Source organism: Pan troglodytes, chromosome 16 (assembly GCF_028858775.2).
Source record: "Pan troglodytes isolate AG18354 chromosome 16, NHGRI_mPanTro3-v2.0_pri, whole genome shotgun sequence".
Lineage (NCBI taxonomy): Eukaryota > Metazoa > Chordata > Mammalia > Primates > Hominidae > Pan > Pan troglodytes.
In genome coordinates this window covers 70,010,061-70,025,963 of record NC_072414.2, presented here as the reverse complement: position 1 = coordinate 70,025,963, position 15,903 = coordinate 70,010,061, and the positions used below count along the sequence as shown (strand labels likewise).

Here is a 15,903-nt window from a genome sequence, read left to right as displayed (position 1 = left end):
AGTTTTAAGCGGACACTCCGCTGGGTTTTGAGAGATGCACACTCCCATGTACCTACACTGCCATAAAGAAATAGACCATTGCTTCATCCGGCAGGGCGAGGACTTGGTGCCCAGGTAGCACGAAGGCAACTGACCCGCGGGGTGCTGGTCGCAGGACCCTGCCTCTGGGGGCTGAGGGGGCAACGGCCGGCGGGCGGGCGGGGGCGAGACTACAAGTCCCAGGGTGCTTTGCGCGCCCGCGGGCCGTGCGGAGCGAAGGGGCGGTGCGGAGGGGGTAGGGGGCGCAGCGGCCGCGGCGCGGAGGCGCAGGGCGCGGGCGCGCAGGGCGCGGGCGCCTACGGTTGGCGCGCGGTAGCGATGCCGGGGGCCGGAGCCCGGGCGGAGGAGGGCGGCGGCGGCGGCGAGGGCGCGGCGCAGGGGGCGGCCGCGGAGCCCGGGGCGGGTCCAGCGCGGGAGCCAGCGCGGCTGTGTGGCTATCTGCAGAAGCTGTCGGGCAAGGGCCCCTTGCGTGGCTACCGCAGCCGCTGGTTCGTGTTCGACGCGCGCCGCTGCTACCTTTACTATTTCAAGAGTCCGCAGGACGCGCTGCCCCTCGGCCACTTGGACATCGCGGACGCCTGCTTCAGCTACCAGGGCCCCGACGAGGCGGCGGAGCCGGGCGCGGAGCCGCCCGCGCACTTCCAGGTGCACAGCGCGGGAGCCGTCACGGTGCTCAAGGTGGGACCGCGCGCCCCAAAGCCGCACGCGCGCTTCCGCCGGCGTCCCCTGCCTCGGCCACTGGCTTGCGCCATCCACCCTCCTTCCTCCAAGGCCTCCTCGCCCCTGCCCACGTCGGCCTGCCTTTCCCTGCTTCTCCACATCCCGCCCTCGTTCCTATCTCCTCCCCTCTATCTGGGCTTCGGCCAGTCTCGCTGGGGCTACCAAGCCCCGTCTCCTTCCTCAGACACCTTGACCCATTATCTCCCTCTGCGCCTAACCTCGGGCCCGTCTCTGGTGTCTCCCGACCCCCACCATCCCGTGGATGTCCTGTGCAGCCTTCCCAGGCATCCGTGAGCGTAGGCTTCTACCCCTGGGGCCTCCTTTAGAACTCTGCCTATGCATAGCCTTGGTACCTCAGTGAACCGCTCTGCGCTGCAGCGGCCTCCTCTGTAAAATGGGATGCAGTAGTATCTACCTCATGGGGTGTTGGGATTAAATGAATTATACTTTAAACTGCTCAGTAAATGTCAGTGCTTTTATTTATTTGTTTATTTATTCTTTTTGAGACAGGATCTTGTTCTGTTATCCAGGCTGGAGTGCAGGGGTGCGATCTCGGCTCACTGCAGCCTCCATGCCTGGGCTCAAGAGATCCTCCCACCTCAGCCTCCCAAGTAGCTGGGACCACAGGTGCGGGCCACCACACCTGGCTAATTAAATTTTTTTTTTTTAAAGAAACGGGGTCTCACTATGTTGCCCAGGCTAGTCTCGAACTCCTGGGCCGAAACCATCCTCCCCATCCAGCTTCCCAAAGTGCTGGGATGCCAGGCGTGAGCCAGAGTGCATTTAGCACTGTAGACAGAGTCAGATGGCAGGGCCCTTAGAGACAGTCCACTACATTTTCCTCCAGAGTGGACGGGGATGCTCCAGCTAAGGTCACACAGCCAGTAGGTGGCAGATCCTGTTTTCTTCCTCCTTGCTTTGTCCAGGATGGGTGGGAGGAGGTCTTTTCAGCCAGTTATGCCTTGCTCCTTTGAGGCTCCCTTAATCCTCCAGTGGACAGACAAAATGAGAGATACAATGTAGAAGCAGGAGAGTAGAGTCAGGAGTCCTGGTGCTGAAAGGCCTCCCCTGTCCTTGGGAGTTCTGGGGGACTAGACTGTCACCTCCTAGGGGCCCACCTGCTTTGAGCACCTGGAGGGATCTGGGCCCAGGCCTGGAGCTGGGTATCCTTTTTCCAGGCTTTGCTCCCTGCCTGGTTTCTGTGAGTCTCCACCCTCACTCTCACTCCTCTTCCGTATTCCAAGTTGGGCTTTCTCCAGAGCAACAGGGTTGGGCTGGGATGTATGAAAGTGCTCTCAAAGCTGGCCACGCGGAGAGCAGAGTAGGCAAACTCCTGGCCTTGTGAGCTGAGGACTGTTCCTCAGACCCCCAGAGCTGCTAACAGCTGGAGCTGCTCCCTGGAGATGTTCTTAGAGCTTTGCTGACTCAGCTTTTGCCAGTTCAAGCAGGATCTGATTCCCATGTTCTCTTGGGCTCCCCTGTCCTGTCTGTAAGTGGGTGCAGACAGCCTGTTTCCCCAAAGAAAACCAACTCGGGTTGCAGTCCTACACAGGCTTACTTAGAGAGTGCCTGTATAAACTTGGTAATGACCCTAGTGGGAGACCTTTGCCAAAGGCAGAGGCTCTTCCTCAGTGTACATACGGGCTGTCCCTGTGTCGGACGAATTTCCTGTGGGATGTTTGTTAAAGAAAATAGAGCATCGTGTTTCACATTTTTCCCAGATGACTGTAGAACTCTATGAGTTTTTTTCATTAAAATAATCTGAATCTCCTGTAATCCCAGCACTTTGGGAGGCCGAGACGGGTGGATCACGAGGTCAGGAGCTCGAGACCATCCTGGCTAACACGGTGACACCCCATCTCTATTAAATATACAAAAAATTAGCCAGGCATGGTGGCGGGTGCCTGTAGTCCCAGTTATTTGGGAGGCTGAGGCAGGAGAATGGCGTGAACCCGGGAGGCAGAGCTTGCAATGAGCAGAGATCGCGCCACTGCACTCAGCCTGGGTGACAGAGTGAGACTTCATCTCAAAAAAAAATTAAAAAATAAATAAATAAATAAATCAGAATCTACATAAGCATGGTTACAAGGCACATTGTCAGAAGTGTGGCTTTAAACTTCGATGGACTTGAACTTGAAGCAGGAGTCTGCTGCTCACACATATTGGACAAATTACACCAGTTCCCTGCTCCAGTTTCCTCTTTGGTCTAGTGGGAATCATACCTTCCTCATTAGGTGGCTGTGAGGATTCTGGAGAATGTTATGGAAAATGGCTGGCACATTTTCCATAGTGGTATGGAAAATAGTAGGCACTACATGGCATATGAAACATCAAGCAGTGTCTTTGGCCAAATATGTAGTGTATTCATATAGTGGAATATTATGCAGTAGTAAACAAAGGTACTAGAGCTATAGGTGTCAACGTGGATTACTCTCACAAACAATAAAATTGAACAAGAAGTAAGTTACACACTGATAGTGTTCAGAATGATACCACTTATAGAAAGGTTAGGAAGGTCATGTGAAACAGTACTACAGATCATAAGGATGTATGCTCTTTCGCGAGGGGAAGAGCTTTATGGGGCTGATGAGCCCTGGTTTCCAGGTAGTGGTTGCCCGTGATGGGAAGAGGGAGGATGTGATTGGGAATGGGTGCCTCAGGGCTTCTCCTGTTTTGCAATGTTTTATTTCTTGGACTGGGTCATAGGTATATCAGTGTTTGTCCTATTATGCTATCCATCTTTTTGTAGGTTCAGAATATTTCTTTTTTTAAAGAAAGGAAATACATTTTCCTTTGGGTTACTGACAATGGAGGAATATTTTGACATGTAAAATTAAATTGGTCACAGAATAAGATAGTACCGAGTGTTGGCTATATACAACAATGGGAATGGAAATCAGGCAAGGCTTTCTGGAAGAAGGGAGGAGAAGGCCGGGCGTGGTGGCTCATGCCTGTAATCCCAGCACTTTGGGAGGCCGAGGCGAGTGGATCACTTGAGGTCAGGAGTTCGAGACCAGCCTGGCCAATATGGTGAAACCCCATCTCTACTAAAAATACAAAAATTGGCTGGGCATGGTGGTGCACGCTGTAGTCCCAGCTGCTCGCGAGGCTGAGGCAGGAGAATTGCATGAACCCGGGAGGCGGAGGTTGCAGTGAGCCGAGATCACACCACTGCACTCCAGCCTGAGTGACAGAGTGAGACTCCACCTTAAAAACAAACAAACAAACAAACAAGCGAAAACACCCCGACTCTAAAACCCTGCTCTCTTTTTTTTTTTTTGAAACAGAGTCTTGCTGTGTCGCCCAGGCTGGAGTGCAGTGGCACAGTCTCTGCTAACTGCAACCTCTGGCTCCCGGGTTCAAGCAATTCTCTTGCCTCAGCCTTCCGAGCTGAGGGACTATAGGCGCGTGCCACCGCTCCCAGCTAATTTTTGTATTTTTAGTAGAGATGGGGTTTCACCATATTGGCCAGGCTGGTCTCGAACTCCTGACCTCGTGATCCACCTGCCTCCGCCTCTCAAAGTGCTGGGGTTACAGATGTGAGCCACCGCACCCAGCCAGGCGTGTGTTTTAAGAAAATTAAATTTCATTGTACAGTTATTTCTTTTGAGCTGTAGGAGTAAAATCTTTATGGTGTAAGTATGGAAATTACCAATTTATCTTCCTTTTCGTCTTTCAAATGCAAGAACTGAGTCCCTTAAGCCTTAATGTTTCACTTTAGGGCTGCCCAGCCATAGAGGAGACCCTGATTTCTAAGGATTTTAAGTTAGGATTTAGCCCTGCTCAGACTTCAGCTAGTTGTGTATAATTTTACAAATACCATTTCTTATCACAGAGGGTTAAAAAGTAAAGAAAAATCAGCACTTTTCTTATTGTATTATCATATGTTTTTCTTATTTAAAAGTGTCTTTCAGCCCTCTCTGGAGAAGCTGTGGTTTTGTTGGGCTTTTTCAAAATGTTTTTCTATGTAAGTCTTAATGAAAGCTGATATAGGAATTTCTTGGTAAACTCCTCTATTCCCAAACTTAGGGATTTGATCTGGTGCCTTATAAGGTAATAGAGGCTAGAGAGGGGATGTGATTTTGCCAACATTATGAAGCTAGACTCAGACCCTCTCTGAAAGTAGAGGCTGCAGGAACAGTGAATGTCTAAAATGTGTAGTATCTAATTGTATTGTCTGTTCTGACAAGTCTACTTTTTTTTGACTTTGTTGGGGATCGGATAAGGCGTAGTAGTAGTCTTTCCTTTTATTGCATTTAATATCTGTCCTTTTTGGATAGTGAGTATCACAAGGGAACATTTTACTGCCCAGTTCTTTACCAGGATGCCTAGTACCTTTTGCTGGACATGTCTGGAAACTGCTGCAAGGGTCTAGCAGAGGCTGATGCTTCCTGTGTGCGTCTCTATCTGTGTGTAGGGGTGCTGGAGGCTTCTCACAGAGCTTTACTGGAATCTGAGGCACTTAGGGGAAGGAGAGCATGTGACTGACCGAGGGTGAAGCTTAAACAGCCTTGATCTTCCAGATCTCTGCAGTCTTTGGAGCAAGAGAGCGTCATCAGACCGTCAGCAAATGAATTCCTCCCTCTGTAGGTGCTTGGTGCTAAATAGACATGTGTACTGGTTTCTGAGCCACATGTAACTGAATAGCTGTGTACCCCTATTCTTAACCACTTTTGTGGGAATGCACATTCCCTGGTGTTGAAATTTCTCTTAATGACAAACATTTGTCGGCTTGGGTAATCATATTGTGTTCAGTGCAAAATAGATGTGGTGAACCAGCCTCCTTTGCTGTTTGGTTCTTCTAAGCTGTTCTGCCCTAGGGCATCTGCTCAGTCTTGAAGCATTATTTAACTCTTTAAGTCATGGGAATTTAACTTTTCATGGCTTTCCAATTAGTAAGTTCCTTCAAGGCAAGTCCAGTATTGTGCTTGTGATATCACAGTGGCATTCCATCTCCCTCTCCCACTGCCTCACACAGTCCTCATTGCAGGGGAGTCTCCATCCTATTTCCTGCTAACCAGAGGGTAAGCTCCCTAAGGACTGTGTGTATCCTCAGCTCCTGCAACAGTATCTGGCACAAAGGAGACATGCTATAAACTAGTGTTTGTGTTCCTGAAAAATTCATATGTTGAAGTGCCAGCTCCCAGTGTGATGATATTTAGAGGTGGGGCCTTTGGGAGGTAATTAACTCATGAGGGTGGAGCCTTCATGAATGGGATTAGTGCCTTTATAAAAAGAGACCCTGGAGAGATGATCTCCCCTTCCACCTATGAGGATACAGCAAAAAGGCATTCCGTTGCAAACCAGGAAGAGGGCCCCCGCCAGGAACCAAATTGACCAGCACCTTGATTTTGGACATTCCAGCCTTCAGAACTGAGTAAATTTCTGTTGTTTAAGCCACTCGGTCTGTGGTGTTTTTGTTATAACAGCCTGAACCGACTAAGGTAAGGTGCCCAGGTAGACATTTGTTGAATGAATGAATAGAAAATGGTCACCCAGTAAGCACTGGTTTTGGTGTGAGCCCTGACCCTTTAGAAGTGATCAGCCAGAACTCCCAAATATACAGGTGTATTACATGCCATTCTTGCCTCATGTCGTGGAGGTGGCAGCCATTCAGTGAATGCCCACTGAATTTAACAGACATCAGGAATCCAAAAGGGAGTTATGACTCACCCTTCCCCAGAGGAGAGAGCTTACAGTCAGTTCCATATTTTCGGGTCTCATATATTTCATGCCCATGGTCAGGACTCCAAGGACACTGTTATAGCAGAGGCAAACTTTTTATGTAAAGGGCCACATACTATTTTAGGTTTTGCGCACTCTGCCACATCTGTCACTATGCTGTTGTAGTACAGAAACAACCACAGAATGAGTATAGCTGTGTTTTAACTTTTAGTTATGGACTCTGAAATTTGGATTTCATATAATTTTCACATTTCGCAAAATATTCTTTTGATTTTTTTCAACCATTTAAAAATGTTAGCTGGGCACAGTGGCTCACTCCTGTAATCCCAGCACTTTGGGAGGCCGAAATGGGAGGATCACTTGATCCCAATAGTTCGAGACCAGCCTAGGCAACAAAGTGAGACCCTATCCCTACAAAAATTAAAAAAAACTAGCCAGGCGTGGCTGGATGCAGTGGCTCACGCCTGTAATCCCAGCACTTTGGGAAGCCGAGGTGGGTGGATCACTTGAGGTCAGGAGTTTGAGACCAGCCTGACCAGCATGGTGAGACCCTGTCTCTACTAAAAATACAAAATTAGCTGGGTGTGGTGGCGGATGCCTGTAATCCCAGCTGCTTGGGAGGCTGAGGCAGGAGAATTGCTTGAACCCAGGAAACAGAGGTTGCAGCGAGCTGAGATGGCGCCATTGCACTCCAGCCTGGGCGACAAGAGCGAAACTCTGTCTCAAAACAAAAAACAAACTAGCCAGGCATGATGGCACATGTCTTTAGTCCCAGCTACTTGGGAGGCTGAGGCAGGAGGACTGCTTGATCCCAGGAGGTGGACATTGTAGTGAGCTGTGTTTGCTCCACTGTACTCCAGCCTGGGTGACAGAGGGAGACCCTGTTTCAAAAAAATAAAATAGCAAAATAAAAATGTTAAAACTGCCCTTGCCTTGTAGATTGTACAGAAATAGGCAGAGACTGGAAATGACCGCAGGCTGTAGTTCACTGACTTGTGTTCTAGGAAGGCCTCAGGAGCTTCCCCCTCATTCACTCACTGTGTGTGCTTAGGCACTGGGGATATGACTGGACAAGACAAACAGTCCCTGTCCTCCTGGAGCTTTCAGTAGGTGGGGGGGACAGACGTTAATAAAATATAACAAACACCAACCAGTGCTAGGAAGTTTGAAAGGAAAGATATGCAATGCATGTATAGTTCAGGATCTTGATCTGGTTTATGGTTGGTGGAGGGCTAGGAAAGACTTTCCTGAAGAAGCGACATTTGAGCTGAGACTCAAAGGATGAGTTGGTGTTGACTGGAGTGGGGGTGGGGGTGGAGAGGAGGAAGTAAAGTGTTGTAGGGAGAGGAAATGGCATAAGCAGAGGCCCTTAGGTGGGGGTGCTGGTTGCATGTGGGACTCAAGGAGTGCCTGGTGGCAACTAGGAGTGAAGGGGACATAGCCTTTGGAAGAGGCAGGCCTTGGGCCAGGGCAGGATTTTGGTCTTCATCTTAAGAGCTAGAGTCAGTAAAGAGTTTTAAGCAGGGTTTGACAAATAGGTTTTTTTTTTCTTTCTTCTGCTCCCAGATAGATTGTTTTAGGCCATTTGTGCTGCCGTGAAAAAATACCATAGACAGGGTAGCTTATAAACAACAGAAATTTATTTCTCATAGTTCTGGAGGCTGGGAAGCCCAAGATGAAGGCACCAGCAGATTTGGTGTCTGGTGAGGGCTCACTCTGCTTTAGAGGTGGTGCCTTCTAGTGGTGTCCTCATAGCAGAAGGGGACAGACAAGTTCCTTCTGGGGCCTCCATCTATGTATGTTTGTATATATGTATGTATGTATCTATCTATCTAAATGTATTTTTCTCCTCAAATTCCTTTTACCACTCTGGCCTCTTTCATAAGGACCCTGATCTCATTCCAGAGGGCTCTGCCCTCATGACTTAAATCACTTCCCACAAGGCTTCCCTCTTAATGCTATCATCTTGGGGACTGGGTCTCAACACGTGAATTTTGCGGGGACACACATTTGGACTGTGGCACTGATGGTTTGGTCATGCCTAGTATTTTTATGTAACTAAGTTAGAGGATTATCGTGTTGGGTACGAAGGGTTGATGTATTTATATGTTATGTACTGGCAAACAGATTTAAAAGTAGATAAATGCAAAGCTGAACCTATCTTGAGCAGTTGCTTCTTAATTTTGTTTCTGAGTGGTGGGTGTTGTGATGGGTGAAGCTCGCTTTGGCAGGTGTGTGTGTGGCTAGGGCCGGCCTGCCCTGGTGGACTTCCTTTCCTGAAGCATTCCTAATGGCCCCCGGCATTGACTTCTCTCCTGCTGCACTTGCTTTGCTCATATGCACATTACCAGTTTCCTTCCTCCGTGGAGATGACGATTTCTTGAGAAATGGAAGGAGTATTCAGATGTACCAGCTCCCACCTCACGTCTGAGGGGGGTGGACCAGTCTCCTCGATCCGTTGCTTTTACCTTTGAGCCACTGGGGTGCAGACTTCCCACCTCCAGTCAGAACAAAATACAAACAGTAACACCCCCTTCCTCTAAAGAAAGAAAAAGACCCCACCATTGTAGAAGTGACTGTCAGTTTGGGAGAGGGAGAGGCATTTTCATTAGCAATTTTCGGTTCTGGTATTTATGTAGTGGGATCTTAATGACATTTGATCGGGTGTTCACCCATATCCTGTCAGGCCAGCCCTCAGCTGGGTTTTGTTTGCTTTCACAGAGTGAATGCAATGTGGAAATGGTAAACTGGGTAGTGGTGACTAGTTAGTGGCTTGTAACTAGTGTTCTGTGAAGTACTTTGCCTGGAGTGCTCAGTTCAGTAAACATCTTGAGCACTCGGATATGTGAGGCCATGTGAGGGGCAAGAAGCTGAGAGGATCCCTGGGGAGACTGTGGCTTTCGTGATTGTCCAGCAGGCAGTAACTCACCAGCCAGCACAGGAGGCCCTCAGTCGGCTACAGATTCAGGATGGTTTTGCTCCTGGTCTAGTCTTTGAGTGTCTGCTGTTGTGTCCTACCAGAGCATCACCTCCTAGGAGATTTTGTCAGTGTATTTCACTACTGTGCCTTTCATACTTAGAGGATCCCAGCACCTGTTAGATGCTTGTTGGCTAAATGCATGCTTTAGGCCCTCATATCCTCTGTGTGTGTGTGTGTGTGTGTGTGTGTGTGTGTGTGGTGTGTGCTTTCATTTCATGGTGAAACGGACGTTTGTAGTGTCCATATACTCAGCAAATATTTTTGAGCATCTATCATATTCTAAGCACTATGCTTCTTGCTGCAAATACAGCAGTGAAAATTTTCCATTGATTTAAGAAACTGTAGTGTTAACTTTAAAAATAGCTTAGCATCTGATATAATCAAAGAATTGTAAGAGTTTTGAAAAAAACATTGAAGAGGACCATGTTTGTCTGTAGTATTCAGCACTGAGATAAATATCATATGTCTGCAAGTTTTTTGATTCTGAGAAGTCTGGCACTTCTCCATAGTAAATGAAGGGGAGGGGGCATCCATATGTAAAATACTAATCTGGATATGGCCCAGGGCCAGAAATCTGTGATTTGTGTAATAATTTTGGTGAACACTGCAGAATTGGAGAGTTCTGTATAACTGATTATCAAGAAAGCTCCCTGAAGAAGATGGGACAAGGGAGTTAGTAAATGTTGGTATAATTGCGTAGCTGCTCAGAGACTTAGTTCCTGTTTGATCAGCAACATGTGTTCCCTGTAAGCTGGGAATCACCATCTTCTAATGAGTTTGCATGCTTGGCCATTTTCTTAGCCTTTGCAGAGATTGCCTGGGAGAACTAGAATCCAGTGTGAGAAGTGGGGATTTGGTAGCTGAGATCCCGTGTGCTGCTTCTTTCTGCCCCTTTCCTAGGCCAGTGCTACTGTACCAGCAGACTTTCCTTGAGCAGACTGCCCCTGGGCTGGGACTTGTGTCGCTGAGTGTCAGATGGCAGGCCTGGCCGTGGCCTGGAGGTGGGCAGGCTAATGTTATCAGAGATGTTGATCTTGGATTATAGGAATTATTTCTAGGCAGCAAGCCCAGTATTCATTTTCCTCTCCAGCTCTCTGGTGTTCAGGAGAGGCTGTGCTTGCAGAGAAGGTGGCCAGCTTTCTAAATGGATGCAGCCAACTGGCCATTCACCAAACAGACTTTGTTGAGCAGGAGTCAAGCTTTGCCTCTGGCCTCAGGGAGCTTCTGTGTCTGTTTTGGGTGTGATTAGGGCATTGTCAATAGGTGGCTCTGGGAGCTGGAGGAAGGCATTCATTATTTTTGCTCAAGGGTCATTATCCCAAAGTTAGAACTGGAGAGGCCCTCAGAGATCAGCCCCCTTCCCATGTGTGATACAGAGAGGAAACTGAGTCCCACAGCTAGCTACCCTACCACTGAAACCTTCTCCTTCTCCAAACACATGAACGATATTTTACCATTTTAAACCCAGCAGTTTGATGATACTTGCTTTATATATCTGTCTTAATCCATTAGTAGAAAATTGGGCTTATTCTTTTTTTAGTAGTTGTATATGGAGACTCAAATTGTACCTTTAACCATTTTGTGTTGGGGCACAGATTTAAGAAGTTTAGTCACATGGAGGTTGGAAATTAACAGCATAGGTTATAAACTTCCAGTGGGGGTTGACTTAATAGGAGGCATCAGTGATGTTTCCCTGGCAGAGATTGAGGCCTGGTGCATCCCTTTTGAAAGGGCTTCTCTTTGGAGGTGGCTTTGGTTTTCTCTTTGGTTCGTCAAAGGAAAACAGGCAGTTGGCAGATGGCTGTATCTTTTCATTCTGCTCTGTAAGGCATACCCTCTGGCCTTAGAAGTGAACCACTTTTTATACTGTTTACACAGCTCTCTTGTATATACTGTCGTAGAGGTAACATGCTGATAAGACTTTTTTTGTTTCTGTCTTTTAAAGGAAAATATCTCCCTCAGAACTGCAGTTCTTAAATTTTGTGTGGAAAAGACTCCTCCTGGGTTCTGTTAAAATGCAGATTGTGGGGTTCGTCCCCTGGAGATTCTGCTTTAGTTGGCAGGCCAGAGTGGGCCTCAGGAATCTGCCTTTCTTTCCAGCATCCCAGCCCTTCTGCTGCAGATCTCTGTGGCTTCCCTGTGAAACACTGCTCTCCTCCTGATGATGAATGTTCTCTTTGGCTATGAAGAAAAGACTGACCCTGTATGATGGTGGCTTTCTAAGTGGACTAGAAATAACTAAACTGCTTGGGTGAAGACCAGTGAAGTGTGAGCCCTCCATCCTCGAGTTGACTCTCTGTGGTTTATAGCTGCATATCTTCTTTGCATTCTGAGTTTCTATGCTGCAGAGGAGTGGCTTTTGGCCCAATTCTCCATTGGCCCCAAGGTTTCTGTCTCCTTTGCTGATCATGGTGGCTGGCAGACCCTACGTGCTAGGGTTCCTTCCTGAGCATTCAGAGGGAGGCTCCAGGAGGGAACAGTGTTCACTTGGCATCTTTCGGTATTTCTGGGAGGGTGAATTGCAATGATCACCACCACCAAAGAGCTGGTAAGTACTTTCAGATCCCTCAGCTTTTCACCAGAGAGAAGTGGGTAACAATGATATAGGACGACCATCTGATACTCCTGAGACACCAACTCCACCTTAAAACACTGTTAGAAATCACCGTGGTTCCCAAACATGCCTGTAAATTCACTGAAAGACTAGGCGGGTTCCTGGTACCTGGCTCCACTGCCTCCCAAATCTCTGGTGGGTGGAGCCTGGGAACCTGTCCCAACTCCGTTTCCTAAAACTTCATGTTAAGTCTGTCATTCTTTTGCCCTAGTTTTAGTTGAAAAACATCAAGCAGAATAATGTGGTATTGCATAGTGTGTGGAAGCCAATGTGGGCAGAGGTGGAGCAAGACCATCCAATAGGCTACAGGCTGTGGCTGCAGGAGTTGTTATTTATCCTGAGCTCATCCTTGGCTCTCTCACATTGTGCAATGGCAGAGCTGAGAGGGAACCATAGGAATGTAGCCCTGTGGTCACTTGGAGGCCTCGTGCTCCCTTTCTCTCTGAAACAGAAAGTATTTTGACAGGCTTCTACATTTCCTGTAGGGACGAGCATGTCCGGAGAGTGGCCTTGTCCTTGCCCTTGTCTTGATGAAATCTGTGGCTCAGCCCAGCTGGGTGGCCTGGGCTGTGAGAGGCTTTGATGTGGCCAGATCCCTCACAAGCCCAGTTGTTTTCATTGCCCACTTTCCTGTGAACTCACATTTGCTCTTCTTTGTTCTAGTTGTAGGCCCTATTCTTCTAGTCCATTACCCTTAGTTGCTAATCTCTGTTAAATGGTATTTGCTTAAAAATGTATTTGCTGAATATGGGTTTAAGAAATGGCTTTTCTCTCAAGGTGTTTGCTTTTTAAAAGGGGTGCTTGAGTGTTAGAGATGGCAGAACTCCTCAGACCACCACCTACCAGAATGGATGATGAATGTGGCATCTTCCCAGGGAATGACTGCCCACCTCAACGTAGACTCTTCCGGGAAATTGATTATGGGTTCTAGGTGTGTGCTCAGCCTTTGAAAGGGGCTAGATTAGAACTATTTTAATAAGATACAATTATTTTGTAAGACATATGATTGCTAATTTTAAGATAGCAATTTTAAAAGATATGAAAGGAGAATTTGTTATGTTCAGTAGAGGAATGGAGGTTTGTGACCTTGCATTCCATTTTCCAAGGAGCCAGGAGATCCAGTATTTGCCTTCTTAGTCTCTGTTGCTGGGCTGAAACAGAAGATTTCAAAACCTTCCCGGGGAAAAAAATACATTTTTTTTTCCATTGGTGCTGGGCCAGATCCCTTGAGATTGTTTCCAGGCTCATGATTTTGAAACACTCAGGAAAAAATTTGGAACCTAGAGTTATTTATCAGATTCGGGGTTATAGTCTGTTTTCCATTTGAATTTTGTTTTGTATTACCAGGCTGCTTACAATATTCTTGTGCTTTTTATTGCTTATGGAAGAAATTACTTTAGACATTTCTTAGAGATCCAGATATCCTTCCTTGAGTTTAAGAAACAAAAATTCCTTCATTATGAGCAGCCATTGCATTCTTTTCAGAAATGGATACCCAAAACTATCCATGTAATTTAAATTGCTTTCTAGAAGGTATGCAGACTTGACCTATTCTGTATATATATTTTCCTTCCTGTGGCTCCTTCGTGATTGTTGGTTATGTTGTTCTTTTGGCTAATAAACATGGTAGGACCTGACCCTTTGGGAAGGAACCCAGAGTTCATAACCCTAAGTGGGTGATTGAGATGGTGTGCATCACATAGAGCGTGTTGGAGGAATGATCGTTTGGTTGTATAAGGGATGTTGGCTGGCCTTACAGATGAGATGTTTGAACTGGGTCTTGAGTGAGTGGGAATTTGTTAGGGAGGTGTTAGTGCAGTAGGAGCAGAGATTGTGAAGGCTTTTGTGGGCCTTTTGTGTGGGAGAAAGGTTATAGTTCTGTGGAGTGTGGGGCAGTGTGGGCCAGATTTCTTGACACTTGGAAGCCATGAGAGAGTTTTAAGCATGCGACATATATGACTTCATTGGCTTGGTGTCAGAAGAGAGTTTGGAGAGGAGAGACTGAGACAGCAAGTCCAGTTAGGAAGGTGTTGCAGAGGCCCAGGAGTAGATGAATCTGGAGACCCAGAGGCCCAGGGGTAGATGACTCTGAGACTGTCAGGATGCATGAATCTGAGAGACTGACAAGGGAGTCCTTAGGAATAGGAGACCTGGCGATTCTATTATATCAGGCTGGAGAAGTTTCTGTCCTCTCCATATTTGCTTGTGTGTGGTGTTGTTATTGCTCACAGCAGTCTATTTTTGAGAAACACCCTTAGAGCAGAATTGTGATTAAGAGTGGAACCATGTTGGCCATCATAGACTGATGGTCATGCCCTCTCCCAGTGACACTATGCTGACCCCTCTAGATTTAATGTCCAGAGGACCTTCTCTACTGATGTGGGGACCAGCATCTGATATAGTTTTATTTGTCCCTGAAGCCAGCCTAGAGGCTTTTATTTGAACTTTGCTATTGATTGAGGCCATCAGCATTTCAATATTTGAGAAAAACCATAGAGGAACTTGTGATTTCTGCTAAAATGCTGAGAGGATTGATTTTGTCTTGGACATGCTCTCTCATCCTTCCCCTTGATAGCAAGTAATGCAGACTCAGGTTTGAGTTTTGACTGTGCCAAGTGGCTATGAGATTTTGGGTAAACATGATAATATAGGTAGTTGATACACAATGAGTACTTTGTGCCAAATACTCTTCTGAGCTTAACAGATGTTAAGTGGGTTATCATGGGTAAACATGATAATATAGATAGTTGATACACAATGAGTACTTTGTGCCAAATACTCTTCTGAGCTTAACAGATGTTAAGTGGGTTATCATGGGTAAACATGATAATATAGATAGTTGATACACAATGAGTACTTTGTGCCAAATACTCTTCTGAGCTTAACACATGTTAAGTGGGTTATGGGTAAACATGATAATATAGATAGTTGATACCTAATGAGTACTTTGTGCCAAACACCCTTTTGAGCTTAACACATGTTAACTCATTAATCTTCAATACCATGAAGTAGGTTCCTATTATTATTATTTCAATTTTACCAGCAAGGAATCCGAGGCCCAGACAATTTATGTAACATACCTAACATAGCCAGCCAGTAGCAGAGCTGGGATTTGAACCGTGGTAGTTAGGCTCCAGGGTCCATGGGCAAGCAGATGATACTGTTTGGGGAGAGTTAGTTACGAGGGTTAAATGACAGTGTGTATAAAGCGAAAGCATAGTGTCTGGCACACAGTAATTGTTTAATTGATGGTGTCTAATATAATATGCAAATATAGATTATGGAAGAGTCTATATAATTTTAATACAGTTTTATAAAGAAAATTGGTTTTCTACCAATTGGCAAGAAAATTGGTTTTCTACCAATTGGCTAGAAAATTGGTAGAAAATATATGGGTAGAGAATTTTCTATACATTTATGGGTAGAAAGATGTTTGGAAATACCAAAGTATTGATGGAGGTTATTTCTGGTGATGCAGCTATGTTCATTTTATTTTCTTCTTTGCTTTCCTGTGTTTTCCAAATTCTCCTCAGCAGATGTAGATTGTTATTATTTGAAATATAAGTCTAAAATATGTTGTTTTTTTTTTAAACTAAAGATTAATGGGATCTCACCAGAGAAACAGGACTTCCCACAGTCCAGGAAGAGTGAAGAGCCCTGCAAAGCTATAGTGGTGTGAAACTCTACACCATGCTTAGTGACTTTGAAGTTGTTTGGTCTTTTTTCAGTTCGTCATTGTCTATTAATTTATTTGTAGTGTTTTAGACACATATTTTCTTTGCTTTGCTTTCTTTGTGGGTTTAGAAAGCCCTTTACCTTCCAAGAGAATAGAAGTGTTAGGGCAGCAGTTTCTTGTGCTGCTGGG

General features: G+C 46.3%; 1 protein-coding gene across 3 annotated transcripts in view; it reads left to right on the top strand.

The window, feature by feature from the left end:
* Positions 1-283: 283 nt before the first annotated feature.
* TBC1D2B (TBC1 domain family member 2B) overlaps positions 284-15,903 on the top strand; it is an 82,771-nt gene continuing 67,151 nt past the window's right edge. For 2 of the 3 annotated variants that reach the window (XM_054667067.1, XM_016927702.3), the window contains exon 1: positions 284-717. In XM_054667067.1, coding sequence (XP_054523042.1) covers positions 358-717 — 360 coding nt within the window. In that variant the 5' untranslated portion in view covers positions 284-357. Of the gene's footprint in view, positions 718-11,750; positions 11,973-15,903 lie in introns of those variants that run through there. The other variant, XM_016927703.4, reaches the window with a different exon arrangement.